This window comes from Notechis scutatus, chromosome 3 (assembly GCF_049901735.1).
Source record: "Notechis scutatus isolate UNSWTSFEM ecotype Mainland chromosome 3, rNotScu1.2, whole genome shotgun sequence".
Lineage (NCBI taxonomy): Eukaryota > Metazoa > Chordata > Lepidosauria > Squamata > Elapidae > Notechis > Notechis scutatus.
The window spans coordinates 141,318,534-141,330,897 of record NC_142011.1 but is presented as its reverse complement, the minus strand read 5'-3'; the positions used below and the strand labels follow the sequence as shown (position 1 = coordinate 141,330,897).

General features: G+C 40.5%; 1 protein-coding gene across 1 annotated transcript in view; it reads right to left on the bottom strand.

Annotated features, from left to right (window-relative positions):
* BMP6 (bone morphogenetic protein 6) overlaps window positions 1-11,521 on the bottom strand; it is a 96,941-nt gene extending 85,420 nt beyond the window's left edge. The window contains exon 1 of the mRNA XM_026676670.2: window positions 9,873-11,521. Within this exon, the coding sequence (XP_026532455.1) occupies window positions 9,873-10,533 (661 nt within the window). The 5' untranslated portion in view covers window positions 10,534-11,521. The remainder of the gene's footprint in view (window positions 1-9,872) is intronic.
* Between the last annotated feature and the right edge of the window lie 843 nt (window positions 11,522-12,364).

Below are 12,364 nucleotides of genomic sequence, written 5' to 3'. Positions count from 1 at the left end.
TTGTCAAACAGTGTTGCTACCTAAGTGGACAGTTTGATTTCACAGAAGTGTGATTGACTTGGAGTTACATTGTGTTGTTTAAGTGTTCCCTTTATTTTTTTGAGCAATGTATTTGAGCTCTATAACGGACCAGGAAAAACAAGGAACTACCTAAAAAAATAAGAAACACAGGAACATTCCAACCTCATAGCTATATCATAAGATCAAGTTTGGAAAGAAGTTAATGATGGAATATTATATAAAAAGAAGGTGGAGGAAATACATGGAATATTTGTACATGAAGACCTATTCAATGATACAATATCTGAGAGAAATGAATAGTGGGAAGAATTAATGGTATCTGAAGAGAAATTAATACAGTTTATAAAGAACTTGGAAATAAGAAGCAAGTAGGTGAAATCCTGACAGGGTGCTTAAAGGTGGCTAGCATGGAAACTTTAAAGATTATGACAACCCTCTGCTAACAAATACGGGAAAAGCAGCATTGTCCACAAATTAGAAATCCCTAAAAAGGGAGAATTAGAGGAACATACTAATTACAAGACAACAGGCCTAATACAACAAGCCAGCAAGATTTTTATTTTTTAATTATGCACCATATGGAGAGAGAAATGGCAATTGAACAAGCAAGTTTATTTCTGTTTTATAGACTTTTCAAAAAATTTGATAGTGTTGATCATTCAAGACTTTGGAAGTCTCCAAAGCAATCGGTATATTCCAGTATCTGATTCTTCTGATAACAAATCTATAATAACTAGGAAGCCACCATAAAAACAAAACATAATAAACCAAATGGTTTACCACTCAAGGAGGAGACAGACAGGGCTGTATTATATTACCACATCTGTTTGTTGTTGTCATGCCCCTGTCAGAGTCTGAATAGAGGAGGAAGACAAACAGCTGACAGGAAGTGGGAGTGGGGCTCCCTTGGCTGTGGAGGAAACTGGAGAAGGGCAAAGTCCAGCTGGACAGAGCAGGGGTGAGGTAGAACAAGGGAGAGGGATTTTAGAGGAAGACCCAGGCCTCTCTTCATCCTAGGGCATGCAGGGAGGAATGGAGAAGGGAGCAATAAGGGTTGCGTAACTTACGGGGAAGGAAAAAGCCCTGATTCCCTTCATTAGCTACACCTGGGAATGAGAGTTTAAAAGAAATGCATGCTGAGTGCAGCAGCTGCTGGGAGTATAGGTGAGTTTATCTTGTGTTGACTTTAATTATCTGTGTTCCTGGCAGCTTCCAAGACATGTGGAGTTATTGCCATGCCTTCATGCCTGGAATTTTTGCTCCTGCCTTGCTGAACTAATTACCTCATTTTGCCTTGATTAGACTTATAGTTACAGTTTTTGTTGACCACGGTTTGGACTTGATTCTCTGCAGCCAAAGGCTGTTCCTGAAAGAGTTTTTCTCCAGCCAGAAGGTAACCAGGACATTGGGGGCAAAGTTGGAGCTAATAAAGGGACTCCTAATGATTATCTGACTGTGTTGCCTTTGTGCCACGCCAAGGGTCATCACAGTTGTAAACACAGAAACATGGATCATAGGTCTGGAAGAATTAAAGGAGAGAGTCAAAATCAGTGGAACTACTGTCAGCAACCAGACTTATGCAGACAATACTACCTTGTTACAGAAACTGAACAAGTGCTAAACATGATCATTCTAAAAGTAAAACAGGACAACTAAAAGATAGGGCTTCATTTGAACATCAAGAAAACTCAAGAATATGTCAAATGGAAAATAAGAAGAATTTAAGACAAACAAGGAGCCTATAGAAGTAGTTGACTATTTTCTAGGATTGAGTATTCATAAAAATAGTGGATATTGAGAACAAAAAAGATTCAGAGAATGGTAATAATAGACAAAAAACACCCCAATACAGAGAGGCTTAGAAAACTCATGAAAAATTGAAACATCTCAATCCAAAAGTTAGAACAGCCAGATCAATGGCATTTGCCATCATGATGTACAGATGTGAAGAATAGTCTTTATGCAAGAGTGGGAAGACAGACTCCTTTGAACTATCAACTTAATTCCTTGGGCAGGCAAGAGAATAAACCAGTGTTGGCAAACCTTTTCGGCACTGAGTGCTGAAATGGGAGCAGGAGCGTGGGGGGCACAGCTGGAAACCGGAAGAGCAGCTCCCCGGCATGCATGTGTGTACCAGGAAGCTGAGCTTCTGGTTTCTGGTGTGCACATGCGCGCTGGCCAGCTGGTCTTTATGCGTGCATGCATGCCAGAAACTGGAAGACCAGGTGGCCGAGTCACATATGATGCTCTTCCGGTTTCTGGCACTCCCCCGAGCGCGCGTGCTCCCATTTCGGCACTCAGCTCCTCTTCCCCTGGCCGCAATTGTTAAGTTTGGTAACTCTAATTTTTCCTTTCTTGGAAAGAAGAGAAAGGCACAAAGGGTGAAATATTATATCCCAACCCCAAAATCAAAGATAATGGTGAAAAATATTTATCAAAAAAACCACCCTGTTCTCCAATTATGGAAAATTATGGAAAATCAAGTTAACTGTCAAATATTAAATCCAATTCTCATAAGTTCTACCTGTAATTTTCCAACATATTTAAAAATGTTCATGTTCAATTTATTTACCACTGAGGATTAACAGCATTTTGACTTATTGATCATGTTTACGGCTTTCAAAACAATTCAAGACAGTTCCAGACCTTATGCACTTCCAAACTATCTGTTTAAGGAGCTTGACCTTTTTCAGGCTTCAGCCCAGGTCTGAAAACAATATGCAGCGATAACTTTGTTTTAGACTCATGCAAAAACCTGAAAAAAGGTAATGCATAGCCCAGAGATGTTGCACTCATACAATATAGAAGCATGGGTTTTAAATCATTTCTGAAGTTTTCAAAACCTAAGTAATTATAGCATAATTGCTCTGCACCATTGCAACTTTAAAACAAACTGCTTGGTCAGTTTTACCACACTCTGGTTGACCAGAGGGAGCCTTGACTGGTTGGTATTCTTCTCTAACCGTATTAAAATGTCCAAGAGTAAAGATGATTATACAACCAGCTTAAAGTAGTTTAGTAGGAATAGAAATAGACCTAGAATTCAAGGTAGAAGTAGCCTGCTCTTTTTACAGTTTCAACTCCTGGATTCTGCAAACAGGCAGGCAAATCAGTTGCTTAGTTAGAAATAGAGGTTGGGGGAAATACAAGGAAGGTACAAAATTATTCATATCACTTCAGCAGCTGTTTACATCCAAATAACCCATAAGCCTAGAAAAAAGATCTTTAGAAAACCACAGGCATATGTTCTCCCTTTTACTTCCCAATTGAGGAAAGGACCCCACAGAACGTTGCCTATACAGCATAAGTCCTACATTCATCATTGTCAGCAAGTCATTATTTTAATTGGTTAATTATTATGTATTCAATTTTTCATTTATGGTGTTCATAAATTCACAACTGAATCTTCCAAATCCTAGACTCTTATTCTAAATAGTTTTCTAAATTAGCACTTGTTAAAAAAGTTTCACAGCTTTTTCAAGTCATGGAATCTATTAGTTTTTTAAAAAAAACACCTTGATCCGTAAAATGGAGGCCATGGATTGTATCTCCTGGAAGAACAAGTCAAACTCTTTCCATTCCAAATGGCCTTGACTGCATTCAAATGAACTTTGCTCTTCCCTTGTCATGGAGCCCCATCAAGTTCTCCTACAGATTGGATTCCACAGACCATAGTTTGAAAAAAAAACCTCCTTTAGATGATCAAGGGACCATGGCTTAGCTATGAGGTGTGAATTTCAGACACTACTAATTGCCACCTAAACACTATGGAGCTGGATCTTCTGTACTGTTTAATGACTTTTATTTAGTTCTCATGTTAAAGTACAAATATCCAATCCAAACCAGAATCCTTTCTCCATAGTCACTTAAAATTTGGCTAGTAGAAGACGTATCTTTGCTTGAAGAGACATGATGTCACTCTCTAGCCTTTGTGTAAATACAGCATTTAGCCTTTTTATAACTAGAAAGATAAGTAGTTTTGCATGTGCACCTGTCTGGGAAATTTGCTAAAAACATCAGCTTAAATTATAAATGCTTTGGAAATAAAAAATTACAATTCATGCAGTTCTAATAATAAATTTACAGAATAATATAATTCACAAAACTATTTTCATAGCCTTTTTATCTTCCTAGCTGATTCATCATAGCTCAAATCATCTAATATTTTGACTTAATGAATATATTTCTAATACAATCTTAGCACCCTAAAACTGACTCCCTATTAGAAGTACACTGATGACAAATATGGCTGTTAAATTCCAAAATCCTAAACAATTGTAAAATATTTGTATAAACACCAGGAAAAATTGGAAGTCAACCAGTAAATGATGCTGGCAAAACAACCATTTGGAAGTTAACAACAGAGGTTAACATAAATAGAATAAAGTATATTTTTATCCACTGGGTCCATGTACATTGCTCAGAAGAAAGAGAGAAAGAGAAAGGGGGAAAGAGGGAGTTATGTGATCCTGATGCTCCTGGTCAATATTTCGGAAGTTAATTGTATCTCTTTTGCATGTTAGTAGCATTCTATATAGGGATTGTTTAAAAAATACAAACATGATCATACAAAAAATAAAAATGAAAAGAACAATGTTAGTTACCTTTTTTCAAAGCTAGTAACCTGGATGATACTGGGAACATTCTGTTTTTGAAGTTAAATAGTATTTGAAATGCCCATACTTTTTTCTTAGACCATTTGCAAACACCAAATTTACATTAGATTACAAAGGGAGGAAAAATTGAATGTTTTCCAAGCTGGGAGGTGGGGGGAGATGTTGGTCAAGAATCAATTCTTAAGATCATACTTCTGGTTTCACTTACAAATGCTAGAAACATGCATGCAGATCATATTTTGTATTTATTCCCATTCTTGCTATGTCCTTTCTATTCAAGCTGCTACTCTCCAAGCTAAATTTTCATTTTCTCTGATATGACTATGTAGAATTCCCACTATAACTAAGAAATTGAAGTGGATAGTGCAGAAGAATGGCAACAAGAGATCAAAGTATATACTTTGTCTTTTTTTAAATATGGCAAAATTGAGCCAATCAACAACTGCATAATATATGAATGACCAGCAAATAAAAGTTTACTTTGATGATAATGTTTTAAGACATGAAGGTTTAAACTAGACAAACCCCATTTTGAGCCACATGTATAAAAATCCTATTTATGAGAAAAGGAAGCACACACTGCTATTTTGCAGTTTAATCTCAAGTGTACTAAGAAATGAAGTTTCTTACTTATTGAATTCTGAAATGATAACTGAGAGAGTTTACTTAGCACACGAAAAACACTAGGACATGAATGTAATGCAATCCTGGCACTGGTATTCTATTCCTTCCCACAGCAAAATACTATATGCATAGCAGTTTCTAGGCTTTTTTGAAAATAAATTTACAACACAAGTTAATGAAACTAATTAACAGTCTTCTTTAAACATGTCTTAACACAACATTCCTTCCTTTCTCCTGCTATTTTAGCTGCCAGGTAAAGAAAGGTGTTTTGTTCATTGCTACAATTATAACATTAGATCATATTTGAAAGTATGGAGAATATTCATAGACTATTTCATCAATCATTAAAGATACTATTTCCTGAATAGCTATCATTTTAATTGAAATGTAATATCAGTAATATTAGTATATCAAAATATCACTAAAAAGATACATCAAAGTACTTTCTCTTAATTACCATTAAAATAAATGTTAGTTCTTTTCCTTATCGAGCAGCATAAATTATTCAACATTTTAAGCAAGTTGCATTAGTGGATTTTACATTTGTCTTTCTAGATTTTCTAGCAGTCATTCATTGTTAGTTTGAGTTAAGAATCACAATTAGCAAGTACTTTCACCCAGATTTAGCACATTCTCTATGTGCTGAAATCTTTAACATATAGATTAAGCCAGGTAAATATTCACTGCTTCTATATCACAATGCACGACCAATCTGACAAAAATAGAATTGTTAGGCAAATGTGATAGTACTATAGCCATCACATTAACCTAAGCATGAGTGCACAAAATGCAGATTCTATTATTGTTTTGCACTACTTTATGTTGACTAAGAAATACTGGATTGCACCAATATTTCCATTGCACTGCACATACGAGAAACATAGGGATAATATGCTCAGTGTCTATTACTGGAGGCGTCTGGACAAACATTCTGAGTCTTTATACCAAGAACACAAATATTCAAATTGCAGTTTGGTTCTTCTGAAATTACTATAACAATGTTCACCATCATCAAAATTTCTCTCCAACTAAATAATCTCTAATGCTTACCAGTTGAATCTATTGTAATATTTCAAAATATTACTTCAAAGGTAATGTACACTTCTAGGTTTTGTTATTATGTTATTTATGTTATTTTATGTGACTGTAATATTACTTGGAGGTGGCAAAATACATTCAAATACAGGTAAATATCTATGGGGATTCTCCGTTATTTGGGTCATGGTTGTCACAAAGCTGGAAAAGCTTCTTGCATGAGAAGCGAAATGTTTTCAAAGAAAAACCAGAAAGTCCCATTGCCTCTTGAAAAAACACCTTTGGGTCTAATACAGGTAGTCCTCAACCTATTACTGTAATTGAGCCTGTAATTTTGGTTGCAAGTCATGATGGTCATAAAGCAGGTCATCATGTGGCCACATCCAATTTTACGATCAGGGATCATTAAGCAAATGCCGTGGTTGTTAAATGCTACAATGGTTAAGCAAACCTATTGTTCGCTATGGCATGTTTTTTGCTGGAAACTGAAAGTAAACACTAGTTTCCAGAAAAAATATAAACCGGGGGCCCATGACCATAGGACATTTAAATGGCTGTAAATGTTGGGCTGTCTACTGAACACCCAAAATCCAGTCATGTGACTGGTGGGTTTGGATATCAGAATCTGGGACATAAGTCTCTTTTTCAGAGTCTATCATAACTGTCACTAAGCAACTGATCATAAATCAAGGATTACCCTGTAAATAAGCTGTAGCTCTTTTCTTGGAGAAAAAATCCCCAATCTATATGCCTTTATCTATTTACTAAACTATAGTAAAGTATATGCACTTAATATGTGCTTGTACATCTAATTTGCCTAATTCCTATTTTTATACCAAAAAACAACTACAACAGTTCATCCACATCGGGAAAACTGAGGAGGAAGTTACCAAGTTACTTTCCTGCCTCAGGAAAGACCAGTTATGCTGTCCCAGAGGGTGAGGCAGTCCTTAATTGCACAGGGCAGTCATTGACATTTTAAATGCTTTTTAACAATAAAGAGAATGTAAGGCACAATGCATTCTGGAATGTAGCAGGGTGTGTGACAGAGAAGAGAGGATGCCTAACACAAGATCATAGTTTGGCAGTATTTTGCATTCAGAAATCCTAGCTGTAATCCATGGTAGTACACATTTCATTTGGCAGAGCCGAGAAAGATTTCACTTGAAACCTAGGACGCTAACTTTCAATCAGGATAAATAATATTAGACAAGTCAGACCAATAATGTCATTTGAAAGAACAGGTAGTCCCCAGGACATTCTTGACTCCAGGAACTTGCTGTGATATCAAATACTTTCTACTCTGAAAAACACGGATTGTGCCCATTGCTTTTGCAGGATAATAAAGCAGTCCTACTACATGTTCACTCAGAAGTCCATCCCACAGTATACAATGGCTACTTTCTCCAAGTTAGTGATATGCAGGTTCATTACTGTACAGATAGAGAACAATCCTTTCTTTGAATTGTACCTGCATTTGTTTTTGTTTGCACAACCAAACACTAGCAGAAGATCTGTTGAGGGAAACAGCATCCACCACCAATCTCCTCCCCAGCATTCTTAAACCAGTTATTTCTAAACCTGCCCAAAACAGTACCATGGTCAGTACCACAGAAGCATGGAACTGAATGTCAGCAATCTATAATACAAAAAGTACATATGTGTAATGGCTACAAATTATGCAGGGCATTTAATGATACTCAGAATCAGTAAGAATGGAATCCTAAATTAAGAATGTCAGTTTTCCCCAGGTGACAAAATCAACTTTAATCCCAAATATATGGTTTTCTATAAAGCCAACGCATAGCAAAACAAATCACTATTTCTCATCACCTCCTACAATAAGTATTATATTTCACCATTTAAAATCAACAATTTGCTGTTTTAACAGGCACTAGGAACTGAATTTAGGATATTATGCATACACAAGAATTTCCAGTGTATCAAAGTTTAAGAATTACTGAATATATCTGTCATGATTATTTATTAAATTTATAAGCAGCCCATCTTGCCAAATGTATCAATTAATCAAATTGATATTGCCATCTATTTCACTGGAGGCAACTCTGGGCAGCAAACAATAATCAAATAAAACAGAAAGAAAAATGTAAACTCCATATTAATTAAGAATATCATAAAATCTTGAATACAAACTCCAGAGGAGGAAGAATAAAAATAATCATCTCACTGGGGGAGCCATCTAAGCAAGCCTCTGGTTGCTTGGCAGCTGTGGCTTGAGAACACAAACAGGTCTTAGGGTTTTTTTGGAATATCAAAATACAAAAATGAACCTATAATAAATATGAAAGAGAAAGAAGAACCAAAGACCCTTTCTATTTCTGATAATAACCCTATCAAGAGCAATTACAGAGGCTGCTTAGCTTGAATACAAGTTAGTTTAAGAATGAGGTCCATTCCCAAGGTCTCTCCTTATCCAAAATTTCTATGTGAACCAGAAATGTCTTTAGGTCGTATTTCCACAGTGTGTGAACCAGGACAGTATTATTGTATAATACTGTATATACTTTAAGTAGGATTGTGTAGTAAACTTGAACCATTAACTTGAATCGTTATGTATTTAACTCAAATTTTGCTACAGTAGACTTAACTATGGGTCATCCTTAAGTTGGAGTATTCTGAACAGGACTTGTTGTAAACTAATATTTTGTGGGGCACTAAGCCCAAATGATGGATATTGTGTTATCTTTGAAATAGGAGACATGTCAGCAGGATCCCTATCAAGCCCAGATACATAACTTTCTGGTTGCTTGGTTCCAGGCCAACTTCATAATATGCAGTTACACTTAAGGAATGCAGTTTGACTATATAATTTAGCTCTTTATTCTGCATTGTGAACTGGAGGGCATTAGCATGTGTTACAAAGATGGGGGTCGTTTTGGCATAGCACAGCAACTGGAAGGAGGGGCATAAGGGTGGTCATTGGAGGAAAAGATAAAAGAAAAGTTTATAGCCAGATAGCTGTTAGTCTCCTATAGTACAAGACCATATACGGACAATAGATAATAGAGTTTGTAGTTCCTCAACCCACTTTTACAAGTTTTAACAGTACAGATTGTCCTCCATTTATAACTGTTCAAAGTTACAATGGCACTGAAAAGTGACTTATGACCATTTCTCACACTTACCACCACTGCAGCATCCCCATGGTCCCGCGATCAAAATTCAGATGCTTGGCAAGTGGTTCATACTTACGATCGTTGCTGTGTCCCATGTAATCCCCTTTTGCGATCTTCTGACAAGGAAAGTCAATGGGGAAAAGCCATATTCACTTAACAACCAGGTGACTAACTTATCCACTGCAGTGATTCACTTAACAATTGCGGGAAGCAAGGTCATCCAATGGGACAAAACTCACTTTAACCAATGTTACACTGAAGAGCAGAAACAGTGGGCTCAACTGTCGCTGTAAGTCGAGCTCAAATCTGGATTTTTCTCACCCCCCCACCCCCCCCACCCCAATTGCCTGCGTTAAACGAGGACCTCCCGTGGCATCCACACACAGGTGATCGGCGCCACCCGCCCCTCCCTTTTTCAACCCCACCTCTCTCAACTCACCCAGGTTGACGAAGCTCATGATCAGGTCGGCCTCGTTGAGAAAAGCGCTGTCCTGCGAGCTCGCCAGGCTAGGATGGCCGGAGGAGCCCAGGTTGTGGGTCAGGAGAGTTTTGCTTTGCAGGGGTCGCGCGGTGGAGATGTGCCGGGTGCCGCCGCCGCCGCGATGCTCGGGCTCTCCTTCCTCCGCCGCCGCTTCCTCCTCCTCGCCGGACAGCGTGTTGTAGAGATCCAGCATGAAGAGGGGCGCAGAGTTCAGTCTGCCCGGCGGGGGCGCTGACTGCTGCTGCTGCTGCTGCCTCCGGCGTTGCTGAGGGAGAGGAACTTCGGGCTCTCCTCCGGGCTGCTGCAGCTGAAGCCCGTGCGAGGGCCGGGGCCGGTGAGGCAAGCCCAGCACGGAAAGGATTTCCTTCTGCATCTCCCGCTTCTCGTGGGACTTGAGGCGGCGGTAGAGGAAGCCCGCCGGGGAGGAAGAAGTGGAGACGGCCGCCTGGGACTGAGCCTTACTACTCCCGGAGCCGAAGCCCGCGGCGCTCCTGCTGCTGCTGCTGCCCAGGAGAAGCGCCCCCGCGGCGGGCAGGAGAGGCAGCCCAGGCAGGGCGCAGCAGCAATAGCTCCCACACACCACCGCCCACCACCAAAACCAGCGCAGCCTCAACGGCATCGCTTTCCCCGCTTCTGCTCTGCGCCCTTCGCGCTAACTTCAAAGAGCGAAGTCTCACCTCGGAAGCTGGGGCTCCTTCGCCTTCTGCTTCCACCCTCCCCCGCCTGCCCGGTCCTTTCCCTCGGGGGGTGGCGGGAGGGCGGGCGGCGGCAAGCGGTGCTAATTCACGGGAGGGGAAGATAAGCGCTCGGAGCTTCCCTCCTGGGCAACGACCCCATCCCCATTTTCCATCCAGACCAGGGGGCACAGCCGCAAAGGGGGGCTCGCCTACTGGCCCCTTCTCAGGTGCAAACCCCCTCTGAATCTCGCGCCCGGGTTACATCTCTCACTATTCTTGCGCGCGGGATGTTAGACCGACCAGACCCGGGTTCTTTTTTTCCACCGAGTCCTGGAGCCGGCAGCTTTTTGCGCCTCTTCCGCGCCAAAACCAAAGGGGAGAGCAGCCCGAGTCTCCCCCACAGGAGTGAAGTTCTCGGGATGGGGTGAGGTGGGGTGAGGGTGGGAAACAAATAACAAAAAGGTGGAAGCTCTTGACAGAGACCGGTCAGGAAAGGACTGGAGAAGTCAAAAGCGAAACGAAATCCCCAAATTCCAAACTCCTAATATTCCAACTCCTCCCTTTTCTTTCTTTCTTTCTTTTTCTTTCTTTCTTTCTTTCTCCCGCTCCCCCACCCCACCCCGGGCCAAAAAAAAAAAAAAAAAAGCGTGGCGAACTCCACAGATGGTTTCTGCCCCCTCCCCCTCCCCCCACTCTCCACGCAGAAGTTTGCGCCAAAGATGAGGGAGCTTTCAAGACAAATCCTAACGGCGCGCGCTCTCTCCTCGCGTCAGCCCGGGCAGCTCTTTTGGAGTCGCTTCTGCGAGCGCGGCTGCCGAGCCTCGCAGGTACCGCGCGGTCATCCAGCTGGCTGAAGCGGCCCGCCTCTTTTTCTCTCTCTCTCTTGACGGGCGGCGGAGGAGGCAACTTATTAAAGCGGCTCCCGGTCCCCTTATCCGTCACGGCTTGGAACCTCTCCGCCCCGAGAAGAGGCGTTGCCTCCTGCGGACGCTTGTTTGCTCACCCTCGTTTAGGGACCAGCTCAGCTGAGGGGGGTAAGATAGGCGGGTAGAGTTTTAAACCCCGTTGAGGGGAGGGGCTTTGCCGAAAAGGAAACAAGTGTGAATGAGGGCGGGTTGTCTTCTGATATGCAGGTGCTGGGAAACTTGGCTTAGCCGGGTTTTGAAAGGGGGGGGGGGAATTCTTCACTTTTTTAAAGAATAAAATAATTTCCAATGGATATGATTTGTATTTCTATCTCACTATTTTATGCATTTTTATGCATAATGTCGCATTTTTACTTCCTAGAGCAATCTGATAAAAGTTTGTGGGAGAAAGACACCTTTTTTCTCTGGAAATACTCTTGTTGTTGAATTAAAACCCAATGAATAGTCCTGCAGTCCTCCAGGTTTCACAAAACTCTTTTTAGGAGCTCTTCTATTAGAGAATCACCTTGTCTGAAACTGGAAGCTCCTTATAAACTCAAATGTAGTATAAGTTTGAGTTCTTATCCAGAGGTAGGTAGGTAGGTAGGTAGGTAGGTAGGAAGGAAGGAAGGAAGGAAGGAAGGAAGGAAGGAAGGAAGGAAGGAAGGAAGGAAGGAAGGAAGGAAGGAAGGTCTATAGTTAAAAAACAACAATCTATAAAAAATATGTCCCCCCCTAAGAAAATGCTTTCAAGTATACCACTAAATATCCCTACAGATATCCCTAGCTGTACCAAAATTTGGCAGCATAATCTTAGGGGATTTCTCAGTTTCTTAATTTTAACTTACCCTGTGTAACATTCAAGTTT